The sequence below is a fragment of the Zootermopsis nevadensis genome, unplaced genomic scaffold (genome assembly GCF_977971745.1).
Source record: "Zootermopsis nevadensis isolate Lab colony 2312 unplaced genomic scaffold, Znev_1.0 Znev_ptg000010l, whole genome shotgun sequence".
In the NCBI taxonomy this organism is placed as follows: domain Eukaryota; kingdom Metazoa; phylum Arthropoda; class Insecta; order Blattodea; family Termopsidae; genus Zootermopsis; species Zootermopsis nevadensis.
Window position 1 is genome coordinate 13,652,608 of NW_028259142.1, and position 24,525 is coordinate 13,677,132.

General features: G+C 38.8%; 2 protein-coding genes and 1 long non-coding RNA gene across 7 annotated transcripts in view; 2 read left to right on the forward strand and 1 right to left on the reverse strand.

The window, feature by feature from the left end:
- Nucleotides 1–3,575, reverse strand: part of LOC110841493 (lysine-specific histone demethylase 1A) — a 502,755-nt gene extending 499,180 nt beyond the window's left edge. The window contains exon 1 of one of the 3 annotated variants that reach the window (XM_022087108.2): nt 3,432–3,560. In XM_022087108.2, coding sequence (XP_021942800.2) covers nt 3,432–3,533 — 102 coding nt within the window. In that variant the 5' untranslated portion in view covers nt 3,534–3,560. Of the gene's footprint in view, nt 1–3,431 lie in introns of all 3 variants that reach the window. The other 2 variants (XM_022087106.2, XM_087346037.1) reach the window with 2 other exon arrangements.
- LOC147874257 (uncharacterized) lies at nt 374–1,778 on the forward strand. The gene is made up of 2 exons (XR_015534412.1): nt 374–904; nt 1,229–1,778. It is a non-coding gene; the product is annotated as an uncharacterized LOC147874257 (long non-coding RNA).
- A 2-nt stretch (nt 3,576–3,577) lies between the features above and the next one.
- The window catches only part of LOC110841495 (organic cation transporter protein-like), a 30,492-nt gene continuing 9,544 nt past the window's right edge, over nt 3,578–24,525 (forward strand). The window contains exons 1-6 of one of the 3 annotated variants that reach the window (XM_087346056.1): nt 3,578–3,716; nt 3,893–4,007; nt 16,423–16,656; nt 18,656–18,905; nt 22,074–22,183; nt 22,608–22,762. In XM_087346056.1, the coding sequence (XP_087202182.1) occupies nt 16,514–16,656; nt 18,656–18,905; nt 22,074–22,183; nt 22,608–22,762 (658 nt within the window). In that variant the 5' untranslated portion in view covers nt 3,578–3,716; nt 3,893–4,007; nt 16,423–16,513. Of the gene's footprint in view, nt 3,717–3,892; nt 4,008–15,447; nt 15,628–16,422; nt 16,657–18,655; nt 18,906–22,073; nt 22,184–22,607; nt 22,763–24,525 lie in introns of those variants that run through there. The other 2 variants (XM_022087114.2, XM_022087113.2) reach the window with 2 other exon arrangements.

The following is a 24,525-nucleotide window of genomic DNA, read 5'->3' on the forward strand; positions in this document are numbered from 1 at the left end:
ATATATCACGATAAATAAGCCGAAACATGTCTTACTGTTGTTAGTAGGAACATTTTAGCAAACGTTTAGAATCTGATTTTGGCGACTTGCAATTTGACGATTTATTTTTAAAAAAACGTATATTTTGAGTGTTCAGATTCAAACTTGTCTTGAAGGAAACCGTAATTGTGAGCAATGATATCGCCAGGGCTTGTAGCTTCACAGATTTCGACTTAATAGATGTGGATTACTTTTTTAAAAAGCACATAAATTCCCGTTACTCGAAAGCTGTCTTCTGTCTAGCGCACTAAAAATGTGAAGCGAATACACGCACAATCCGACATTGACGGATTTGTTCGATTTCAAGACAGTTCGTACGTTGATACGTCGACAATCTGATAGTCGCCCTTGAACCTTCAGCCTGTCCTTCATCTGTAGAACCAGACCCTGTTATTCTATACTGTACAGATAAGAAAATGAATGCTACAGATTCGTACAATACAGTGTGGAAGTTCAGCAGACTAGTGGATTTTATTGAGGAAGACATTACAATACTAGTTGCGTACGTGACCCTGACAATGTTTGGCCATAACAACCATTCACTAATTTAAACAACGTTTTATTATTAGCAAGAAAGCTTAATCGATGACGCTATTGAACGTAATTGAAGATAATGGAGTGGACAGCAGCAGCGGTAGTGATTAATTAAGTGATATGCCGGAAAGAGATGGTTTGTGAGGAGTAGAATTGGAAGAGGATCGATGAGTTGTGAAGAAGATAAAATTATCTAATACTCTCCGCAGTGTTAATTTTCTAGTGATGTGTAGTGTAGTGAAATCGACTTTCCTGTGTTACATATCGTGGTGATATTGTATTTGGAGTGTGCTGTACGCGGCCTGCTGCCATCCCTTCCAGAAAACTTCTGGTAACTGACTTGCTCCAAGGTTCTAATTCAAAGAAGTTCAGCGGCCAAATACGCTGGAACGCAGTATAACTCGTAGACTTCTTAGTGTTTGGTTACAAGCCCTTATAAGATATAAATGTATTTGAACTGCCCTGTGCGCAGTAGTAAAGTAATAAACTATTTATCGTCTCATGTTTGCACATACAATACAAGTGTAACGCACGGGTCAGGAATGTTAACAACACGCTGCAGGAGAGACTCCGGGAGATGTGTTGAACCGATACATCGCCCAGCTGCGCGCTGTCCTTTTTAATTTCACTTACGTCAGGATTTTATTTTCTGCAGTCACGCACCGGTAACTAACTATGAGGAGCAGAGTCCTTCTTGAGAAGGACTACATATTATTCCAAACGTGAGGACCTCACGACGTTGTGAAACTGTGGATGCAGCCGACGCCGGTAGCCGAGTACAAGACTACACGACGTCATTGAGGAGATCTGACAGCGGAGGACACGTCTTTGTTAGTTTTAAGCGTTTGGACGTCGTGTGTACTCCTACAGTGTGATATGGCACGGGCATACAGATCGAACGTCGAAGGGTCAGCATTCCTGCTTCGAATTCAGGAGGACCCGTGTTCAAATTTCTGCCCAGAGACTTGAAATCCTCACTGAGGTCTTCTGTGGCTTTCCTCAGTCGTTCATGCAAATGCTAAGACAGTGCTTTAAATTAGGTCACAACCGCTTTGTTACTTATCAATTCCAATTCAAAGGTACTAATTAATCGCCCCGTCATTAAATAATATATAGTTTGAACTACTGACAGCATCGCTAAATAAACCACACACCCAGTCAGATATAAATGTAATGTAGCGTTAATAAATCTATTAATTTTTAAATTATATTTCTCAACTCTAAACTGCACTTATTTTTCTGTCGCCTCGAACCAGGAATATTTAAGAACATGCCTAATTATAATTCCAACTTCTCTTCCACGACTCTTTTATAAGGCGGTCATGCCTATACAGTTGAATGACTATCTCATTTGTCTGCTATGTTATTAGTTAACATATAGTGTAATTGGTGTAAAAATCATACCGATCCTGATGAAAGTAATAGTAGTTGTAAAGCATAATTATGGGAGCAGAAACTCGCCTTCAAAGTACCAGAAGAGATTAAGTGACTTTATCCATTTGCGGCCGCTGGCCTCTTATCTGGAGACAAATAATCTTAGAGAAACACAGATACGAAACGCATACCAAACAGTTTATTGTTTCATAATCTGACGGCACACAAAACTTTCTTACTGGATGGCAATGTTTTGGGCGGAATTGCCACGGACAAGAAACGTTACGACAAACTAGGATTTTTTTAAACTTCATGTTCTGAAATGTATGGTTACTCGATTACCTTACTGAACTACATCAACTACTGGTGTTACTTAACAGCTAGTTAGGTATGATCGGCGTATTAAGAATTGAAAGAAGTGCAGGAGGAAAATTCAGTGACCGACATTCCTGTACTATTCCGACAATTACTTGAGGGAAATGAAAATACCACGGACATTGTGTGCCTGGTTTATAGGTCGAGAACTGAAGTGGAAACTTCAATAAAATGGGAGAAGAGAACCAACAAACGACTCTGGTCCTGAATTTTTATTTTAAGGAAATTATCCGTTTTAGTTAGTGGCATTGGAGGAGATAATGGCTTCTGTGTCTGGATCTTTGCCTTACTCCGAAGTTCTGGTGTTAACATTGCCCTAACTGTTGCGTCCACAAAATGGATACGTGTTCAGTATCTTGCGAGATTAGCACGTGGATTTTCAGTTATGGATTTTCTCCTGTTCTCCCATTGTCTCTTTTGTTAATGACCTAAAATTTTCTTTGTGATCTTCCTGTTACATTAGCCTTAAAGTGTATTTATTTCAGCTGCAAACCCATACTTTAAAATTAAAAATACTGCGTCCAGCCCGAAAATTTATTACTCATATTATATCAAATATTCACCACACCAAAGAAGGATTCAGGTTAAACTTCTTGACGACCTTCACGAAGTCTGTAAGTTAGTTTATGTCACGTTCCAAGTACGTTTATGTTTGCAGAATGATTTAGTTTTAAGACAATGAGCTTCGTGTAAAATTTTCCCTACAACTTTCACAACAGACAACCAGTTTTAACTTAATTTATGGTTTCTCTTTCCCATTTGTGGCAGCACTGTTTCTTTTCAGAAAACTTCAGATAGCACAGTACGGAGCTATCCAGAATATTCTCAAACAAAATCTCCAATTTCGTACACACACACAAAATTACTATGTTGTTATGGCACAACTATTACAAAGTATGTCGCCAAAAATAACAAATAAGATCTTCAACACTAAAATGGAAGCACCATGTTCCTCCGACATGCGGGTATATACTATCCACAAGACGAAACGACGCAACAGTCCAGAACAATCTGAGATCTGCTACCGTACGAAATATTTACTGAAAGGGACAGAATAGTTTAAATTCGTGTGTCACAAACTGTATCTTTTTCCAGTAATATTTTGTTACCTTCCTAGACGAAAGTTTATAAACACGGTTTATTTTAGGTTGTGTAAATTTAAACTCCATAATGGACCCTGCTCTTATTTGACGAGAGACGAGGAAGCACATCACAAGACACGAAGAATACACTAATAGTTCCACCGGCAGACGGGCCCCTATGGCGATGACCATTGGCATGTTTGTAACTGTGACGTCACAGGACATTGCAACACGAACGGCGGCCGATATAATACAATGGTTCCGCGCAGTTGCTGTAGCAGAAGCGAGAAAGCATCATCTCGAGTTTTAAACGTAAGTAGAATTATCTGAATAACAGTCACTGTTCTAATCGCGAAGTTAGAGCTACCGAATAGACAATTGAGCATTGTCTTTATTCTTCACACTTCTGAAAAGGTCTTTTTCACTGTTAACATTTCTGTGCAGACCTGCTACATGAACCATCAGTTTAATTTAATTACTCTTTGCAGTAAGTACATCAAGCTATCACATTATTGGGAGGCGGAATCCATCCGTCTGTCCGCATGGTTCAACTGCAGAACTACTGAACGGATTTCGATTAAATGTGGTACTGGAAACGGGGAGGTATACACCACAAGTTGTCAGACAGACGAATTTATGTTTGCCCACATCGGTCCGATATGACCACTACATTAGGATAGAATAGGTCCTTATCAATAGTTTGTTTAAAAAACTGCACATAAAACAAATGGTAAATGATATAAAATATACGTCTCATTTCGAATGTATTTGACACCGTTTGAGATATATTGCGAGTGTAACGAACTAACTAACTGACTAATTTGATAGGACTTTCGGTTTCTTCTTTCCTTTTTACCTCTGACAATCCAACCAGAGAACTTCCCTCTCAATACGAAGTCCAACCGCAGTAGATTCTTGGATCGACCCCCAAGTCCAGAGAATGTATACAATAGTCTTAAACAAATCGCAGCAAACGTTAAGGACGTGAACCTATGAAAAGTAAAAGAAGTTTTGTAAGGAAGTATGATGCCATCATAAAGTTGTCAGAACTATCGTTATAAATGATATTATTTGATGATTCATAATATCCACCAGTACAGATTCTAACTACTTAAGTATAAATTTGTCAGCCGAGAAATCAAACGGTCTAACCATTACAATGTTTGTAATTAAATACAAAAACAATAATTCATTTTAAAAATGTAAGTAGGCCTGTGTGTATGGTTTATCTCGTAACAAAAGTTTATGTGTGTCAACTCCAATTGTTCATTACTTATAACCATCAAACAGAAAACTAAATACGTCTATAGATGTCGTGCGGGTGACGTATTTTAAACTACGAAGGAGAGTTAGCGAAATATAATTTCGAACTCGGTATTAAAGGGCGGTAGTGTTGCTCCCACTTTACCACTTTGCCTGCACATGCTACTGGCGTCAGAAAATTAAAGGTTATTCAAACCAATTTTCATGAATATCCAGAAATTTGTTCAGGAGTTTGGACATGATGATACTGTAGATAAATCTATATTCCTTTATGAAATAAGAGTAATAAAAAATATGTATCGTAATCATTAACTGCTGTTAGAAAGTTTCTAACTAAATGAATTTTTTTGAGCGCAAGAAAAACCAGATTTAATAATTACAAAACTTGGACTAGACTTCCAGTTTCATCACAAGTTGTTCAAACCTTGTGACACGACAAGATGCCAACGCGGTAAACAACCAACTCAAACTGGCCTTGTTTCAGCACTCACGAGTCTAGTGCCGTAATGTTGCCAGGCGGATTTAAGAAAGCAGTTCGCCGCATCTCCCCCCACCCCCCCAAAAAGCACTGATATTCTAATTTTTGTTTATTTAACGACGCTGTCAGTAGCTCAGACTTCTTTTCGTCAGATGACAGGATTAATAGTAATGAACAGTAAAACGGAAAGGATGTGGAAGGAGGCTGTCTTGGCCTTATTTTAAGGAACTATCCCGGAATTTTCGTAGACGGAATGTGAGAATCTCCGGACACAGATTTTAATCATGGATCTCCAGAAAACACGTTCAAGCACAAAACTCATTTAAATAATAGGCGAATTTAATAATTTTGGTCCTACCTCCTGGAAAATACACCGTAACGCCGTTGCGAATGTCACTTGGTTTTTAACGTTTAGGGGAGCGACTGCTTGGCACTGCAGGAACCAAAAGAAAAACATAAATACAATATGTGGGTAAAGTCACCGTCAAAGATTTAACAGAAACATAAAACGATTTGTGTTGTAAAATCACTGATTAGTTATTACAAGTGAACGATCAGTAATTCAGTAGTCCACAAATGATATTTTAAACTATAAGCTCATAGTTGTGAAATATGTTTTGCGGCGTTTATATAAATTCATATAACCCAATGAGGACAGTTGGTACATAGGGTCCACGTGTCAAAGTGCCTGAGAGCCCTGATAACTTCTGTCTCCATAAATTTACTTAGATACATAAAGAAGGTTATAGGCTTGCCCCAGAAAAAATTGACTTTGCTTTCAAAATAAAAGAAGTCATGTAAATTATTCTCGAAAAATAAATTTACGTCTATGAAATTAAATTACAGTGAAGATCGGGTTAGATTATAACAAGTGAACACTATTTATACCGTAAAAACTTAGGAAGCCTATACATGATCAGACTGTTATTTTACATACAACTTAGTTACCCATTTCAGAACATTATTTTCAGGGCGTAGTTCTTAAAATAAAAATACTGGCGCGATCTGGCACGCAGTTGTCGAAAGAAATAAGTACGAATCATTATAAACGTCAACCAGACGCAACAACAACAGAAGACTACCATCTTCAGACTCGCCGGCATCATAACGTCACATGTCACAAATTCTAATTTAAATGTGTTACATGCAACCTCAAAGTTCGTATTGTTACCACATCTGTAATTACAATTATAATTGTTCAAATCCAGGTCCAAGTAGTTTCCCACACAGACTTTTTATTTAGATTTTGATTGGATCTCCATACAAGATTTCGCATGTATAGTTCCAATGGCTGATTAACTTATGGCCGTATGTCGCTGCTTTAAATTGTACAAGAAAATTATACAACAAGTTTTTCACAATTTAGGAAGATTTGTTGCTGCAAAAAATTCAGGGCCCTATTTGCATACAAATTGTAGTTGGTGTTTTCGCTTGACAAGGTCGCTTTGTTGTCATGTTCTTTTTAGGTTTACTGACTGTAGAAAATTAAAAGTGGGAACGTGGTATGCAGTGGTGGTGGTGGTGGTGGTGGTGGTGGGGGGGGGGTTTATTATAGAGGTCATTACGTGCAAACTCTAAACTGTTCAAAGAAAATATGCCGCCTTATGCCGTAGCTAATTGTTTGTAGGCACATGTTACGATAATTTTAAAGTTATTTTAGTTAGACTGAATCTCTCAACACTATTCCAGGCTGCGATATCTTGATAGTGTTTTCCTTACTAATGTATTTAAAATAAAAATTATCTATTGCGTATTTAATTCTGTTAGTGCACGAATACCTATTAGATTCATTGGAGGTGACTGTACATTTATGGTTGCCGCAGTCAAAGTCTAAAGATCAGTTCTTTAGCTGGACGTGTTTCTGTTGCCAATGCTACTTGCAAGGACTGAGACATCTACAACAAGGATTATATTTTACTAACGGATATTTAATAATATTGTTTGTACTTAGATTTGTACACTTTGTCTATTTTCTGTGTTTCATGTTGTACATCTGACCGTATTTTGTCTTTTTTAATCTTTTACGTCATTTGTTTACTATATTATTTGTTATTGTACTTTTTCGTGCCTGGATGTAACTAGCCTTGTTTGTTTTCTGTCAAGAACGCGAATAAACGCATTTAATTAGTTCTCTGAAAAGTGTTATAAGAAATACTTTTTGAAACACTGAGCTAATGAGACGTGTTTTCCATCATACTGGAAACATTACTGAGACGCCTGCTACCTCATAAAGCATGCAAACCATAAGAATTACGTTTTACTGCAAGAACTGCCAAGTACTTTTCGTCGTAAAAAACGTGAATCTTATGCAGATGTTTTACAGGCCTGCTTATAAACACAAAAATTTTGTCTTTTTTGAAGTGTACGTATCTACTGGTTATGATTCCAGAAGTATGCGCTATTCACATTAAATATGAAAACATCAGAAATCTTTGATACAAAAAATTAAACGAAAGACGAGTTTAGGGGGTACTGGGGGGAGCGGTGTAAAATACCGCGCGTGTTCTTTCTTCCTTGGTATCTCGTGAATAATTTTAATTTGAAAACCTGAAGAGAAGAGTGATTTTGTCTTCCCGTCTGATTTCTAAGAACCTGAAAATTAAAGTATACAAAACAATAATTTTGACTGCTGTTTTGTATGGGTGCGAAACATGGTCTCTCATTCTGAGGGAGGAACATAGACTGCAGGTGTTTGAGAATAGGGTGTTGAGGAAGATATTTGGGCCTAAGAGAGAAGACGATGGGGCATGGAGAAAACTTCATAATCATGAGCTTAAAAATCTGTACTCCTCCCCCAGTATTGTCAGGGTGATTAAGTCGAGAAGAGTGAGATGGGCTGGGCATGTAGCGCACATGGATGGGACAAGAGGTGTGCACCGGGTACTGGTTGGGAAACCTGAAGGGGAGAGACCGCTGGGGAGACCGAGACGTAGATGGGAGGATAATCTCCGGCGGAATCTATGGGAGATAGGAGTTGAAGGAGACTGGATTTTGTTGGCCCATGACAGGGTCCGGTGGAGGGCTTTGGTTAATTCGGTGATGAACCTTCGGGTCCTCTAAGCCAGCTAGTTAGTTAGGTAGAAGAGAAGAGTGCACTTGGCAAACCTAGGGACGGATTTGATTAAAATACATCTTAATGAATTGGAGCATGAAGATGTGGACTGGGTTCGCCTACTCAGGATAAGGTCCAATGGTCGTGTGAAATGTCTACCAGCTGAGCTACCATCTTCTCAAGAAAGACTCAGATTAATGGAGTAACATGTCGTAATTAGTCTATCTAGTTGCTATGAATAACGGAACACAATTTTGTAGGATAGGGACTGTGCTATACTATGTACCTACATACTTATCTGCATCAAGACCAATGTGGAGTCCGAAATTACAAATATGCATTTAAAATGTATTTTTAAGATATATACACAGATTTACATGTGTTAAATATAAGCAGTTTCTTAAAGACCTACTCGTGTATGCATTTTTATTCCCACGAGCATCCCCATTAAATAATGAATAAAATCTATATCATATGGTTTATTGTTTAAAAACAGCTCAGGAACGTGACCACATCTTTAACATTATATCCATCAATAATATCATGTCTCATTTAAACAAGAAATTGGAATTTTGGAATTTTTGGCGACATGTTTGGCGTTCATTTATTATTCTGTTCGAAATGCATTCCGTTTTTAAAGCTACTGATTTCGATCATCTGAGTAAGTTTCACTGAAAACCGACACAAGTTAATGTGAATCAGTATGTATATAATACTGATTAGACTTTTAGACATTACGTCTTATCAATGGTGATAGGTGAGTAAAGAATTTTAGAGAAATGTCCTATAAAATACTTTAAGGAAGTAGCATTACAAATTTAATAGTACAAAGAATAAATACAGTACATCGTAATAGAAGATTTGTATCTACAATAATTAAACATCAAGGCTGATAAGGTTAGGTATGTGAAATAGCAACAAACTCCGTTCTAGAAATTTATATAATTGCTAAAGATGACTTGGGAGGTTTAATTTGTATGTCACCGTTAACTCAACGTATTAAAGCATATTGAACCGTTAGTTACTTCGTCTTTAAGAGGGAAAGGCCATTAAGGCAGCAGCGTCAGAATGCTGCATCTTCGATTCGCGACGCAAATGATGGACAAAGGTCCTGCCGATGACGGAACGCCTCAGTCACATGCTGAAGAATCGGGAACGATCTGTGGCACACTGCCAGAACCCAGTCACTGTGGCTACTATTCTTAACACAGTGAAGCCAAATATTGAATACATATCTGATATTTAGAACCCCGTTGGTTGGTTGGATGGTTGCCTGTACTTGGACCGCGTCCTGAACACATTCGGAGATGCAACATTACTGTAACAAACCTCACAAGTGCACAAACATTAATATTGCATTATGTAATGAATAGCATGAAATTATCTGAACAAAGCGTCATGACAACGTTTCGGATGCAGAAACAGTCAACCGTTAGGTACAGGATATACCGAAGTCACCCTGGTCGCAAGGCCGCTGCTCAAACCAGTTGCGCGAAAGTTGTGCAGGTACGAACATAACGTATTCACGAGCAGAACATGTCATCATGTGATCATTGTCAAATATTACTGAATTAAACATCGCAGAATCTTCAATGTTCCTAATCTTCATACTCGCAGACGTAAGAACCTAACCCTGGTCGTCCAACCCGTACCAAGTCGCTTTCTTGACTAATCCATCCCCAAAAAATAACCGTAAATAAAACGCGCTGCGTCACAGTATGATAGCTGTATCGACTTCTGACTGAATAAAATATGAGTTCAAGAAGTCATTTAGTTCAGCGGCCGTATATACTTGTTCCATCAATATATGCGCTTCTGCGCGGTCTGTCTTCAATTAGTTTATTTTTACGACCAGTAAATGTCTCTACGGGCCCCGAGGCCCTGTATCTACAGCACCTCTGATCCTGACACAGACAGTTTATAACCTCGCTCTATAATGACGACAATGTCCCCCCCCCCCCCCCAATATGATTTCCGCTTTATTTAATATTACATTGTGCGACCAAGACAAGCCGAAATCTTCGATTTCTAACTTTGCAATTTCGCGTCCCAAATAACTCTCTGTTCTACAAGAATGTGTTCGATGAATGTCTCTCGTTAAACAAAATTTAATTTTTACATTAGCCTAAAGGCAATTATTACAAGTACCTGTGACATGTATTGGATGTCCAAATAAGTAAAAAAAAAACTGTATGGAGTGCAGAAATTCTTGAGAATCTGACAGTCAGTTAGCTGGTCAAAAACATGCACATTTTACAAAATCTGAAGGCCATCACGTATTCATAAGGGCCCGCCACTGAAACCTCTCATCAGCAAGATGAATCCAGTCAGCAACATTCTTTAAGACACGGCACAGTTTCATGTCATCCTCCCATACAGTACATTTGTAATACAAGGTCATTCGTCTCCCCATTTTCTTCCGTCCAACCTGTCATTTTCGTTACTAAGAGACATAATATACAATGCATGAAGTCATTGTCCAAAAGGATTTCGTCGTTAAGGAACCACATACGGTTTAATACGTGTAACGATTAATTTTTGATTTTGTACCTGTGTACAACATTTAACCTACGTTTAATGTTGCAGTGATGGGTGGCTGTTGACGTTGGTTTGTTTTATTGGAACACTTGAGTAAATCGTAATACAATGGAATTGCATGAAACCCTCTTTAGCTCCTGAGATTTCTCAGCGACTTTATCATCCCTTAACAATTTTGTTTGTTTTAAAAAAGTTGCTGTAAAAATTTAATGACAATAAAAATGTATTGTTGTAGTAGAAGCCGAAGGTTCGACGTCGCTTATAACAACTCTGGACATAAGACAGACCGTGAGCCATTCCATTTAGTTCCCATCTACACAGTTTACTCATTAGATTATCTTAACCCTTTACCGCCCAGTGGTATCTACATGTATCCCCTTCATTAACGATTAGTATCTCTACATTTTTTTATTTAGGGCTCAAGATATTTCTTTAAATAGCGTTAACCAGTTGATACGCGATGTTTTCTTTGACCGACTTCTCAAATATTTACTCGTGCTTTGATTCAAAGAGTTCTTTTCGGTCTTCAAAGTGACCGCTTTCTAATAGATGTGTCTCCCCACCAATAATTCTGCAAGCATTCGCTTTTAGCTACTACATTTCTACACCGTTAGCAATACCGAATCACGAAGTTCCTCGAAGGTTAGAAAGTCCAGTCAGTTTTTCAAGAAGAAAGATGCATTTAGATTTTAAATACTAAGAACACAAGAAACCACCGAACGTTTGCAACATGTGCATGGAATTATTGACGTCCTGGTGTGTGTGTTGTTACGACTGTATTCTGAAATCCAACTTGCAAACATGCAAGAATATGTAACGTGTCCCCTTTGGGCCATCTTTAGAACACTGAAATGATATCATTGTGTGTCATACTGAGACAAGGATGTGGTGTTTGCCTTTGTGCACAAGTTTTTGTCATTTCCATAACACTTCCGGTACATAACGGTCTCTTATGAGGCACCCGCGGAAAAGATGGCCTACCTATGACAAATGTGAACACAGCTACCGAAGAATACAGGCTGCTTGAAAAAAATATTGTTTTGCTGACAAATGCACAGTTGTTTAAAACATTAAGCCATTCACACAGCAAGAATAACTATTTTCGAAGAAACAATAAACGCCTCAAGAAAATCAGCAGCAATAGAACTGTGAATTAAATAACAAGTTTTAAAAATAAAAATATTAAATTTGAACGGCAGTGATCAATTTTAACATTAAACAAAAGAAATGTCCTTTTTACTTTTTTACTTATAAAATATGAATTATTTTCGGAAAACTTTACTTTACTTTTTACTTATTTTTAACGTGTAAGAAAATACACTGCAATTATGTAACCTATTGTAACACAAGAACTTATATAATGGGTAAATTGGAGAAGTGGCAATCCAAAACACAGCAATTCAGTGGCAAAAAAGAGTTTTTGTATAAAACAATCCTAATGTGACCTATAGTCGAAACATGTTATTATGATTGTAATACACTATCGTACTATAGGTATACAGTGCTATAGACGGTATCAAAATATAGCAATCGTAAGAGACGCACAATGGGAAGCTAAGTACAAGTTTGGAGCACTACAGTTTTTTCTCAAAATTAAATCCGAGTACAAAAAATAACTCACAAGGCAAAACATATACCCTGTTAGAACCCACAAAGGTTTGTAAAATTAAATCGATACTGCGTGTAATTATCGAAGTGTTGCGTGCGATGTATGCGATATGCTTAGCAGCAACATGCAATAAGTGAACCTGGAGACCAGTTCGATAAGCAAATCCGCAAACAACACAAACCATCCCAAATTAAAGTTCCCTGTTTTTGTTGCCCGTGAAAATGAGACAGATCGCTGTGTTTACGAGCGGATAGGCCAGATAACAGAAGCTCCCCGGATCCAGCAGGAAGCGTGCTATTCATTTATTTGGATTAGGACTTACAAAGAAAACGCAAATTGGGGGTCTGTTATGTAACATGAAAGGTGGTGCCAGTATCAGAAGAGATAAGGGTCTGAGTCACATGCAGCGATCTTCAGACTTTACTTAGAGAACAGACCCTGAGCAAAGTACAAAGTACAGCTTTTTGTAGGTCGTAACTCTACCAAAGAGGATATTTAAAAATGGTACGAAACCATCGGATTTGTTGTTTTTACACCCAAGGATTTAAAGAAAGGAGGCAATAAAGAGATGAATAAATTAATATAAGGTGATGTGACGCAATTACTTTACACGGAATGGCACAGGGTTAAAGTAAATGGTCAGCAAGAACTTATACACAGGGACTTTGTAATCAAAATATGGCAGCTTTTAAGAGACTTCAGGTTCTCATGGCGCGGCGTTGAAGTTGTTCCTCTGGGTAGTAACGGCGTGTGTACTTGCAGATAGGTACCAACGTTTCGGAGAAAAATACCACCTCCGTCTTCAGGGTTTGGTAATAACGCCGTGTGGACTTGTTGGTAGAGACAATAACAACGTTTCTGAAGAAGATAAAGCCTCCAGGACTTCAATCCTGAAAATGGATGCAGTATGATCCTCAGAAACGTTAGTTAGTACAAGTCCGCATGACATTATTAGACCCCTGAAGACGGATGTGGTATTTTTCTCCGAAACACTAGCAATTGTTTGCAAATCCACGCAGTGTCAGTAACCTGAAGAAGGAGGTAGTATGTTAATTCGAAACACGAATATTTGCCTACAATTCCACTACCAAGAAGACCATCATCGACAATGTGGTATCTTTTGAACAGTTCGTTCTTCATGTCCGCACAAGTTTTGTTTATGGCACCGGCACTGATAAAACGACACAGTGCTTTGAGAATATTCTTCATTTATGTCACTTTTAACACAGTATTCATCACTTTTATCGTCGTATTCCGTCATGGATTAGACACGCTGCATCGTTCCTCCCCGTAATTAATTATGAGATAATGAATAATGTCGTAGAACCTCTTGGGTAGAAGATCAGCTCCTCATTCTCCTGTTACCCTTCATCATAACTTGGCTCGCAGAAATTACACTAAAAGGCCACTGTAGTTGGAAGATTCGAACTCATACTTCGAAGTCTGGACCTTGCCACTTGGCAGTAACACACTAACATGGCGGTCGAATAAGTAGTTCCTTAGCTCGAACGTCTAAATCTTCTAACGAGAGATGTTATTTTAAGGACAAGATTGGAGAAAACTGCATAATGATGAGCTTAAAAATCTGTACTCCTCCCCCAGCATTGTCAGGGTGATTAAGTCGAGAAGAATGAGATGGGCGGGGCATGTAGCGCGCATGGATGGGACAAGAGGTGTGCACCGGGTACTGGTTGGGAAACCTGAGGGGAAGATACCGCTGGGGAGACCTAGACGTAGATGGGAGGATAATGTCAGGCGGGATCTATGGAAGATAGGAGTCGAAGGAGACTGGATTTTGTTGGCCCAGGACAGGGTCCGGTGGAGGGCTTTGGTTAATTCGGTGATGAACCTTAGGGTTCGATAAGCCACCTAGTTACTTAGTTATTGTTCAACTAAATTGCATAACGTTAACAGGAGGTTTTGGTGCCCCATAGCATAAACACATCTGACCAGTATGGACCAGACCCAGCCTGTCATATGAAAAGATAGTCCAAGTAATCAGACATGAAGAATAATTGAACATGCCAACTCCATTCAGCAGAAGTAAGACTCAGTTATCTCTGCGGTTAACCACAGAACTTTGAGTTTTAACATTTTATATCATATCCGTGTTTCTGACGACTAAAGTTGACATGATTGATGCAGTGGAAAAGAAAGACATTGAAGGCGGCTGTCGTCTGGGATGTTGCACTGTGTAGTCCGGTAGATACGGCCGTTGTTTCAGAGACGCTTGATGCCTACGCCATCAAGGCGATGAAGGAAGCACCTTGAAACGTAGGTGAATATCTACCAGACTACCCGTCGCAACATCCATGAAGACAGCCAGCTTCATACTCGTCGCCTAAATCTGCTGTTGACTAGTTTTGTTAATAATATCGATCACGTTTCTTTGTGTTTCGAATTTTTTTCTCTTTTTCCGCAAGAATTTAGCAAAAGACTAATTCGATTAAATAAGATCAGAAAGTTGTCCTCCAGTTTTATATGCATTCTACAACATACATTTTAAATCTGTTTTCTGCTGTGTTGTTACTGGTCCTGATGTTATTTCAGCCATGCTGTCGTCTTATAGTGCTACAGTTAAAATACGGATAGGTAGCTGTTCTTCAGAGAAAATCGATGCCAGATACGAGCTTCAAGCAAGAATTACGTTTGGCTTATGAAAACTAACATTAAATTTTTGTAACAACTGTCAGCGTAGATCTTCTATACCGAATTGAATCGAAATCAGTTAAAACAAGTGATTGGCAATGACACGGACAGACACGATCTTCCTAAGCATAAAAATAAATAAATTGTATTTTCCTTCAATAAACGGATCAGTTAGCAATGCTAACAAACGAATTCGTTAAATCCTGTACATTTCCACTAACACTAAACCGTTCGAGCTATCGGTCCATTGACTGCAGAACTAACCAATAACAATACAGTAACTCTCCCCTCCGTCCACACAGTGAAACCCGTTATGTGAAGCCCCTTGCATGGTAAAAACTGCTTCAACCTGGCGCAGTTGTGTGCGTGCACAAAATCTCTTTACTAGGCGAGCTTTGTTATTGGTCTCAAGTTAACTAGCCTATAGACCGAAGGTCAGCAGTCCATATCATTTGCGCTCAGCTAGCAGTAGACACTCTGCTGACGGAGTCGTGAGAAGGCAGGCGGAAGTTCTGTGTGGGGCGAGCTTACACTGCAGGCAGGGAGTGGCGTGTAGTGTTTACGTGTTGTATAAAGTTTGTGGTACGAGTGTATTAAGAAGTCGGAAGAATGGATTTACTTTACTAAAACTCAGGTAACAAAAGTGTCAGTTATCTTAAGTTTGTACTTCTGTGTTAGAAAGTTCTTTCTCTCAAAATAACAGCTCTACTATGTGACAAACAGGAGTAGAAGTGGGCGAAAGCCCAAGGTATTTGTAAGTACTGCAAATTTATTTTCTCCTTATATTTTTTGCTTGTTTGCCAAGCACATATACTTTCATCTGAAATCGACAACGATGAAGAAGTTATTCAGGGAGTTTTCGATAAAAACCCTGTGGAGAGTAAACGACAGTTTTTTAAAATGTCTCACATAAAATTATATTGTTGACGACAGATTGACTTTGTACTTTTTGGTCACCCCTTCTCCTGATGTCTTTCAGTAATTGAATGGCAGTTTGATTTCGTCTGCATCAATAATGACGCACTTCTCACTGTTTAACTAATGGTTTTTTATATGAGTTTGTATGTTGGTATTAAACTTATTAGTAGTTTATCAGACTGCAGATTCATCACGTCCAGTGATTGTGGGTGAAAAAGAATTGCTGCTTAAGTTACTGTAAAGTATAAACAATTTTTGTAGTTAAGATTACGGCCTAACCAAACTTTCTGGCCTTGGTGGACAATCTCTACTCAAACATGTCGTTAATACAGTAATTATCCGCGTAGGGTTTACAGCTGAAAAACCAAGACTTGCATAGCTGGTTGCATCACTGATTGAATAAGGAAACAGTAGATTACGCATGTGCACAGAGAATTTTCGACCACTTTGTATAACCCTAAAATTTGTGTGTTGGTAACACCATAAATTAATAATATCGTCTTCGGCACAGGTAACGCTTCCGAAGATACGTATTCACGAAGGAATAAAGGGACGCAGGAGAATCTGTTTCGTCTTGCGTAGCGACGGCAGTTGAAGGAACCATGGATCTGGACAAGGTGATGGACGAAGTGGGGCACTTTGGGAAGTTTCAGGGTCTCTGTTACTTCCTCTTAAGTTTCTCCATATTCTACGCTGCAATTGCTGGACTAAGCTACGCTTTCACGACAGCAAATGTTAAATACAGGTAAGCACATCATGTTGTTTAACGATGTTGTATCATCTGCCGAGTTTATTTAAATGGTACAATGGATAGGAGTTTTAGAATCACATGGATGGAATCAACTGTAACCTCTTCTAAAAACAAAAAGTCTGTGAATCTACTCATAGCCAAAGTCCACCATGCTTTCCTATCAATGAGCCGTTCGTTTGATGTCGAAAAAATTGAAATTAAGTTCTGACGGTGGCGACTCTAATAGCAAGAAATTCAAACGAAGTCATGGTGGCACCGATTGTGGGGATTGGCGGTTCACAAGACCCCCACCTGTGGATCACTTGAAAAAATAATTTAAGCAAAACAATAAAGTGATAATTCCATGCGTAAAAAGAGAAACGTCTCGCAAATTATTTTTAACAGCGTAGTTTTGCTCTCAATATATGGCCTTCGTTGACGATGCTTTTTAATTTCAATTACAACTCTGACTGGACCCAATACTGAAGTTTACTAACCAGTTAACGTTCCCGCCAGAGTTCGACGGCCTGTTTAACACCTGCAGAAGGAATGGCCTGGCAGCTGATGGTTAGCCAGCTCGTAGCAGTCGTCTCAAATTGCATGCAGCTGATCAAACAATTCTCGATTTTATGGAACCCGAATATTAAGTGCCGTGTTCACAAGGACAGACATTGGATCCTATTGTAAACCAGCCGGAGTCCATGCTTTCACAACCTATTTATATAAAATTAATTTTAATATTGCCTTTCCCTACACAATTAGTTGTCTGAAGCGCTCTAACTTCCAACTGAAATTTACTTCGCCCAATAAATGTCACGTGTCCCAAACATATTAATTTTATTTACTTAGTCACCGAAACAAAAGGACTTTTTTTTGTAACTAAGATTTATTGCTTGGAACGAATACAGAATTTGTAATATTATTGAATACAGAACATACTTTTATGTATTCTTCGCACGAGGCCACTAAACTGAAAACATAAGGGAAAGGTCATCTCTCGATCAGCATGTTACATCTCCGAACCTATAGGCATTTACTATGCAGGGATTTATACCGAAACTAATGGCTTCTTCTTCCTTTCTTTCTTTCTTCCTTCTTCTTCCTCCAATGGGAACAGTATCAGTTCCACGTTATATGAGACTCAAAACTTATCAGTGTTTCCAATAAGTGCGCCTTCACCTTCCTAGTAACATTTGGAGACAGGTTTCAAAACACGGCGTAAGTTTACTTAGCTCATTCAAAAGTTACTTCGTCTGTAATGCATAGAAGTATTTCCTGCATGCTTTCCGAACTAAATGACTGAAAGGGAGCTGTTCTCAGCAATGTTCAGTCTTTTGGACCTGTCTTCTGGGCTTACATCCAGTGCCGAAGTTAATAAGTTAAACTTCACTTCGCATCTTCTGCAGTTACTTCAACAAGTTGTTTAAATAAGACAGACTCCTACTGATGTCACTGTCGTGTTGACTGTATTCCGATACCAAGGACAAATTGTAAAAACTGTCAGCAGATATTTATTGTGCGTTTGAAGGTGAACTTCGTCAGGACTTTGTGCCACATGCACAAGAATTACGGCTACATAATCTTATGCAACAAGGTTCTTTCTTGGTCTGTTAATGAAATGTGATTATGAATTGTAAATTTTGAAGTCAGTGTAAAACTGTAACCTGTTATTCCCCTGATATGCGTTCTACGACAATTTTCTAGTTGCAGTAGTAGATAAAACTACTGGGAGTGTTAGAAATTGCATTTGTCATGGAACGAAAAGGTCACCGAGCTGAGGGCAGCAGGAAGGCAAATTTGAGAAGTTTCCATTTTCCGTTTTTGTATAAATTTTATTTGCGAGAAAAATAGTGGCTGATTAGCCAGCGTATGTAAACTGTTGTACTCTAGTGAACAAGGGGTTCCATAAAATTCAGGGAATTAATTGGCAGATTGAGCGATTTTCAGTTTCCGGAAGAACTCTGCTGTCTGGAGTAAACTCAGAAGTATGAACATCGACGTGATGTGATTACAGGTGCCGTATCGCAGAATGCGATGCTGAAGAAGCAATCTATCAGCCCGAATGGTTACGCAACGCCGTGCCGTTCAATGATGACAAGCCTAGCTCCTGTGAAAGGTATCTGTCACGAAGCAATTCAACTTCCGCCGACGGATTTCCGATAAACAACGAAACTTCCTGCTTACCTGATACTTTTGATAACAGTAGCATGGTAAAATGTCGTGACTGGGTGTTCGATAACGAGGAATGGACTATTGCAAATGAGGTAAGTGTAGAGTTATTTATTCTGCGACTTGCGCATGCATAAACTTTGATGTAACACGCTGAACCGTCTCAGCATTTCGAAACACTCAGCTTGTAGTATAGATTACATTTTAATTTATGCAGTTTGTTAATATTCTCTGTAGCTTGACCTATAACTCAGCGTCATGATAAATGTCTTATCGGTGAAATAAATCACCTGAGAATATTTCAGCGTGTTAATATTTCGAAACAATATTAACAAATAGAAATTGGTTCGTGATTAAATTGGGAAGTAAATTAATTCCGTAATAGTTTGTTATTCAATTCACAATCGGTTATTATCCCGTCTGTTTTTGAAAGCGCTGAAGATCATGATAGGTGTACGAAACAATAGTATTGCTACTGGCTTTGTATGGTTGTGAAACGTTGTCTTTTACTTTGTGGGAAATAAATGATAAGTGTTTGAAAGCAGAGTGTGTTGGAAAATATCGGAATCTGAAAGGCGTGAAGTAGGTCTTGTGAGGAATTAAAATTAGGCGTATTATATTTTACGCAAGGAGAAACTTCGTTACCTGCGGGTAGCCTACATAGGTTACCTAGTTTTGTCGAGATATGAAATCTAGGAGGCTGTATGTTTGACACGTAGCGTAACTGGAGGAGACCTGGAATATGTACATGATATTAACGGGGAAACCCCTTCCAAGACGTCTGCTTGAAACACCTTTGATACAGGGACCGTTAGAGGCTCGGTTCTACAAAGACATAGTTTCATCTCATCGCAAAAACAACAACCTCTTTCAGAATTAATCTTTTTCAGTTTAGCTCTATTGGCCCCTTTGAACCTAAAGCAAGCACTTCTGACATTAAATCAGATTAATTAACGCTTCGCAGTCTGTGTGCTGTGACTCACTGTTGTGTCCTTTCGATTTTCAAAGTGTACCGAGGGTGGTACGTGTGGAAATGATAAATGACTGCAGTAAAGTAATATAAGGATTATTATTTGTTCGTTGTCTTTCTCGGTATAGGTACACTTTCCTACAGAAATTACACCACCCACCCCTTCCCACCTTTATGCCTATTAATACACTCACAGCTGTTAGCGATGGACCACGCACGTTATTTTCATCACCAAAGCTTCTTCTGAGTGTGTGTGTCGTAACCATAGTGCAAGGCAAAATCAATATAGAGAGAGATACACGTTCGTAGGTATACATCCTTTGAACACGTGACACTTATTTGTTAAAGTAGTAACAGACCAAAATTACGTTTATGAAGGAGCTAACAGCAGATTAAATTCGAGGAATGGTTGCTATCATCCCGTTCATGATCCTTTCACTTCCCATCTCCTACCTAGAAACCTAAAAATAAAAATTCCTAAAGTATATTTTGATGTTGGTCTTCTGAGTAGCAATACTGTGTGGACTTGTAGGTAGTGTGAACAGAAACTGTTTCCCCGAAACGTTGGTTTCCACCTACAAGCCCACAAGGCGTTACTACCCAGAAGATCAACATCGGCATCTCCACCGCTGAGAGAACCTCAAATCTCATATAATAAAAGTGAGATTCTGCTTGTTATTTTGTATGGGTGTGAAACTACGTCTCTCGCCCTGAGGAAAGAACTAATGGTGTGTTCTACGGTCCTGTGACCACTTTAATAATCTCTCGGCAGTGAATTTCTTGTCATGGCTGTCAGCTTTCAGGAAAGACTCTGCTTGGATCATTGAAAAACTAATTATAGTTCCAACTGTTGTATGGAGTCACATGCTTCTCCCCACCAGTAGCCCTCTTTTCGGAATTGTTCGCCCCCCCCCCCCCCCCACCACGAGGCAGCACGTGGGACTTGGCTTTGAAGAGGCTATTGTGTCTAGAACATAAATCATTCTTGATTAAAAAGTCGGTTACTAAAACTGCTCGGGATTTGATATATGTCGGTAGTTGAGACTGTTGCTTGAAGAACATTATCATTACTCGTTTAGCGGTTACAACACCCTTCAGTTTCCACGAATTTTATTTTCAATACTAAAATATTGTAAGAACTACATAGAGTCTACCTCAGATGGCCTAGTTATTCCCAGCCTCTTATGGGACCCAAAAGTTCACTTCCAAAAATGCGAGCCGTTGGAATCCACTCTTCATTTTCACACCCTATTTTTCTAAGATCCGTTTTAATTTCATTTTCTCTTCTACGCATAGGTCTATCACCAAGTCCCACCATATCATCGTCTTTGAATTGATCACCTGATAATATCTGGTGAAAAGTAAATATTATGATGCTCCTCGTAATGTAATTTGCCCCACCCTTATGTTATTTCCTGCCATATTGGCTTGTCTGGTTTGTGCTGCAGGTGACGCTGCCAAACATATCGATTCTTAAAAAAAATATTCAAAGCTTGGATTTGGTGAATGTAGGCGGTTATGATTCTCTATCCATGTGATGGCCTCCGGAACAGTCAGTTTCTTTTCAAGCGGTCTTTAATAATCTGTGACACTGAGTTTGACATGCGTGGTGTAGGGAGTGCGAAGTAAAACAAAGCAATCACAAACGGGACACCTTTCAGGCTGTATTCATGAACTGCTATTTATAACTGTACTGCCTTCCGCTTCGAATTGATGGCACGTACACGCATGTCATCTGCCTACCAATCTGTCTGTGACTCATGGTCGATAAACATCCTAGTTCCTGTGTCATTAATCTGCGGTGAGGGTTGCGTCATAGAGGGAAGGAGCTGAAACTGTCACACAAGAGGAAAGAGATAAATTAGAGCTGAGACATGTAGAAATGAAAAATATGAAATTTTGGCCAAGAAACCTCGAGGGAAAGAAACAAATCAGGAGGGGGGAATAATTAAATTCTGGGGAGTCCAATGTCACTCACGGTTAACAATGCAAGGGCGATGCGGAAAAAAATTGAAGCTCTATTTTCCGATATTTCTGAAATAAATTGTTATTACCATTCAACACAAAAAAGATCCATCCCCGTCAACTTTGACGGACAATACTATGCTAGTTAATAAGGTTGAAATAAAGGACGAAAACTTGGAAATGTTTCGGGGAACGAGAGAGGCGGAGGGCCACCACACTTTGTCCATGGGCAAGGAAGATTTTCTTGCTGTTAGTCGTTCGGAATTCAGAATTCCGCTGCGCTAATGTCTGCATGCCGTAACGTTAATTTCCTCCTGTTTTCTTTCAGTGGAAGTTTACCTCATGTTTTGAAAAGCAGTGGAGATTAACGATTGTCGGAACTGTAAATAACATTGGACAATTTGTCGGCTTTCCACTTGCTGGCTACTTTTCTGACAGGTAAGTAATTGTTATTGTTAAATCTGTTAAACAAAGTTTCCACTGCAAAAGTAGGCAACATTTTCTTGTGCATGCCAAATCATATTATTCTCAACTCTTTTAAAAACAGTGGTAGCGTATTTGTGCCACCTCTTTATGTAAAAGGGCGTCGTTAACTAGAAACACTGAATAGACTAGCGTTAGTTTGGTAACGAGTAGGAAAAAAATGAGGACGGACATTATCCAAGCAAATTTTGACCATATCTTCTCCAGTTCATCAATCAAGGCCACCCTTCTATTCTACGGTATATAAAATATAGAGATGGAGGGAAGTTTCGTGAAAGAAATTAACAGAAACATAAAAAACAGCTCGCTTTATGAGACTGAATTTAATTTAAAATACTCGAGAACCTCCAGTGTTTTTTTTTGTGTGTGTGTGTTACAGAGTTGGCAGGAAAAAGACGCTGTTGGTGTCCATCATAGTGACGTGCTTGCTGGGCGTACTGCGTTCCTTCGCGTGGTGTTACGAGGCTTTCCTGTTCTTCGAATTTGTTGTGGCAGGGTTTAGCGGTGGTATCTACAACTCTGGATTCATTCTAGGTAATGGACAGTCAAATGAACGCCTTTTTCCTTTAACAAAAATGTCTCTTACAACCGCATTTACTCTTAACAGCTAATTTAATACAACGTAATCCAGTGTCCTAAGACATTTGTTTGTTTACATTGTACAAGACAAATAATTGACTAAAGTCTGTCCGGGCGTAGAGAAGCATGCATTCAGTAGGGATCGAAAGGACACTGTCTGGTATGTATAGATGGTTACTGCACTCTATGCAGGAAAAATATAAAGCTGAAAATGTTCAAAGTACGAAACTGGAAGTGATGTAAACGTCGTAATTTCAGACTTTTCTCCAACTTTTATGCCAGACATCTGTCAAGCAGACACCAACATGTCTGTCTGATTTGAAGAAAAACATTAATTAATGCTCATGACATTTCCGACATGTGTGAGTAGGTTTGACAGTAAACCAAAGGTCAAGACCAAACTCCCCTGACTTCCGAGTAGTTGGCAGTTGAGGCTAGCGTTGATTGTAAATTTCCACTCCTCATGTGGGCATGATTTTTAATGCGTATGTTGTATTCACACACACATTAATTTAAACTGTGCAGTTGTACGTTATTTAACTACACGTTTCAACATTTCCGTTTGGAACTCGCACCAAGAGCAGATGGAAATGGATACAAAAATATGAAGATAGTGATATTTGAAAAAGAATGTTTAGCTGCTGTTTGTCGTTAAACCAGTCCAGTAAGTGATTGTCAGTGTTATCATTCACATTATCGCTGGTTTATTGGGGCTGCATTTGTGAGGCTAGAAGCATGTATTTATTTGGTTTTGATAAATAGTTACGGGCTGCGTAACGTGCCTTGTCCTGTCAAAGTTGTTATTACCGCTTCTTAAAATCACTAATTCCATTCAGTAGAGTCTTTCTTCACAAGCTGACCGTCTCTCAGCTAATCAATACGAAATTCCACACCCCTTATGAAACCGAAGGTTCATTACCGCGTTCAAAAGAGCTCGTTTAGTTGAACAGTCCACATAGTCACGATATGTTTATTTAAGCTCAATTTTAATATTACCCTCCCATCTACGCCAATGTCTCCCATGTGGTCTCCGATTCATCTCCCCATGACTCCCACGTCGTTCTCTTTGCTTTCATCACAAAAATGATATTTAGTGAATAATAGCTTTTTTCAATTCAAGGAAGAGAATGCATTGATGTTAGACGTGTAACATACATGAACGGAAACTGAACGTACACGATAAGGTTTGCATTGCAACCATATCTTATTATCCGTTCGTCTAGATAACGAGAACGTGCAGGATATAGTGATAATGTATGTGCAATCGCCCAAGTTTTCCTGGCTTGTGAACTTCATACTGCAGTTGCCCATGGTGGTCTTCTGCCACCGTGTTGACTTGTAAGTGAGTGCTAACGTTTCGGAGGAACCTACTGCCTCCATCTTTAGTTCTGAGCAGGTATTGTCCTGCACAATCACACACGAACTAAAGGGACACCTATACTAAAATGTAATAAACTTATCAAAAATTTTAACTTGTAAATATATTTATATAGAGCGTACCAAAAACGTCAAAAATAAACGAATAGATGAGGGATCCCTATACCAGTGTTTCGCAAACTTTTTTCCATTTTAAATTACACTTCATTACAGTTGATATTTCAGTTGGCTTCGGAATAATTTTGATTGCTCAGGAACAAATATTTTCCTGGTTGTTCGTCCGACAGGGGCATAAGTCTCTTTTTTCTTCTTCCAATGATCGCGTAATTTTAGTATTTTAA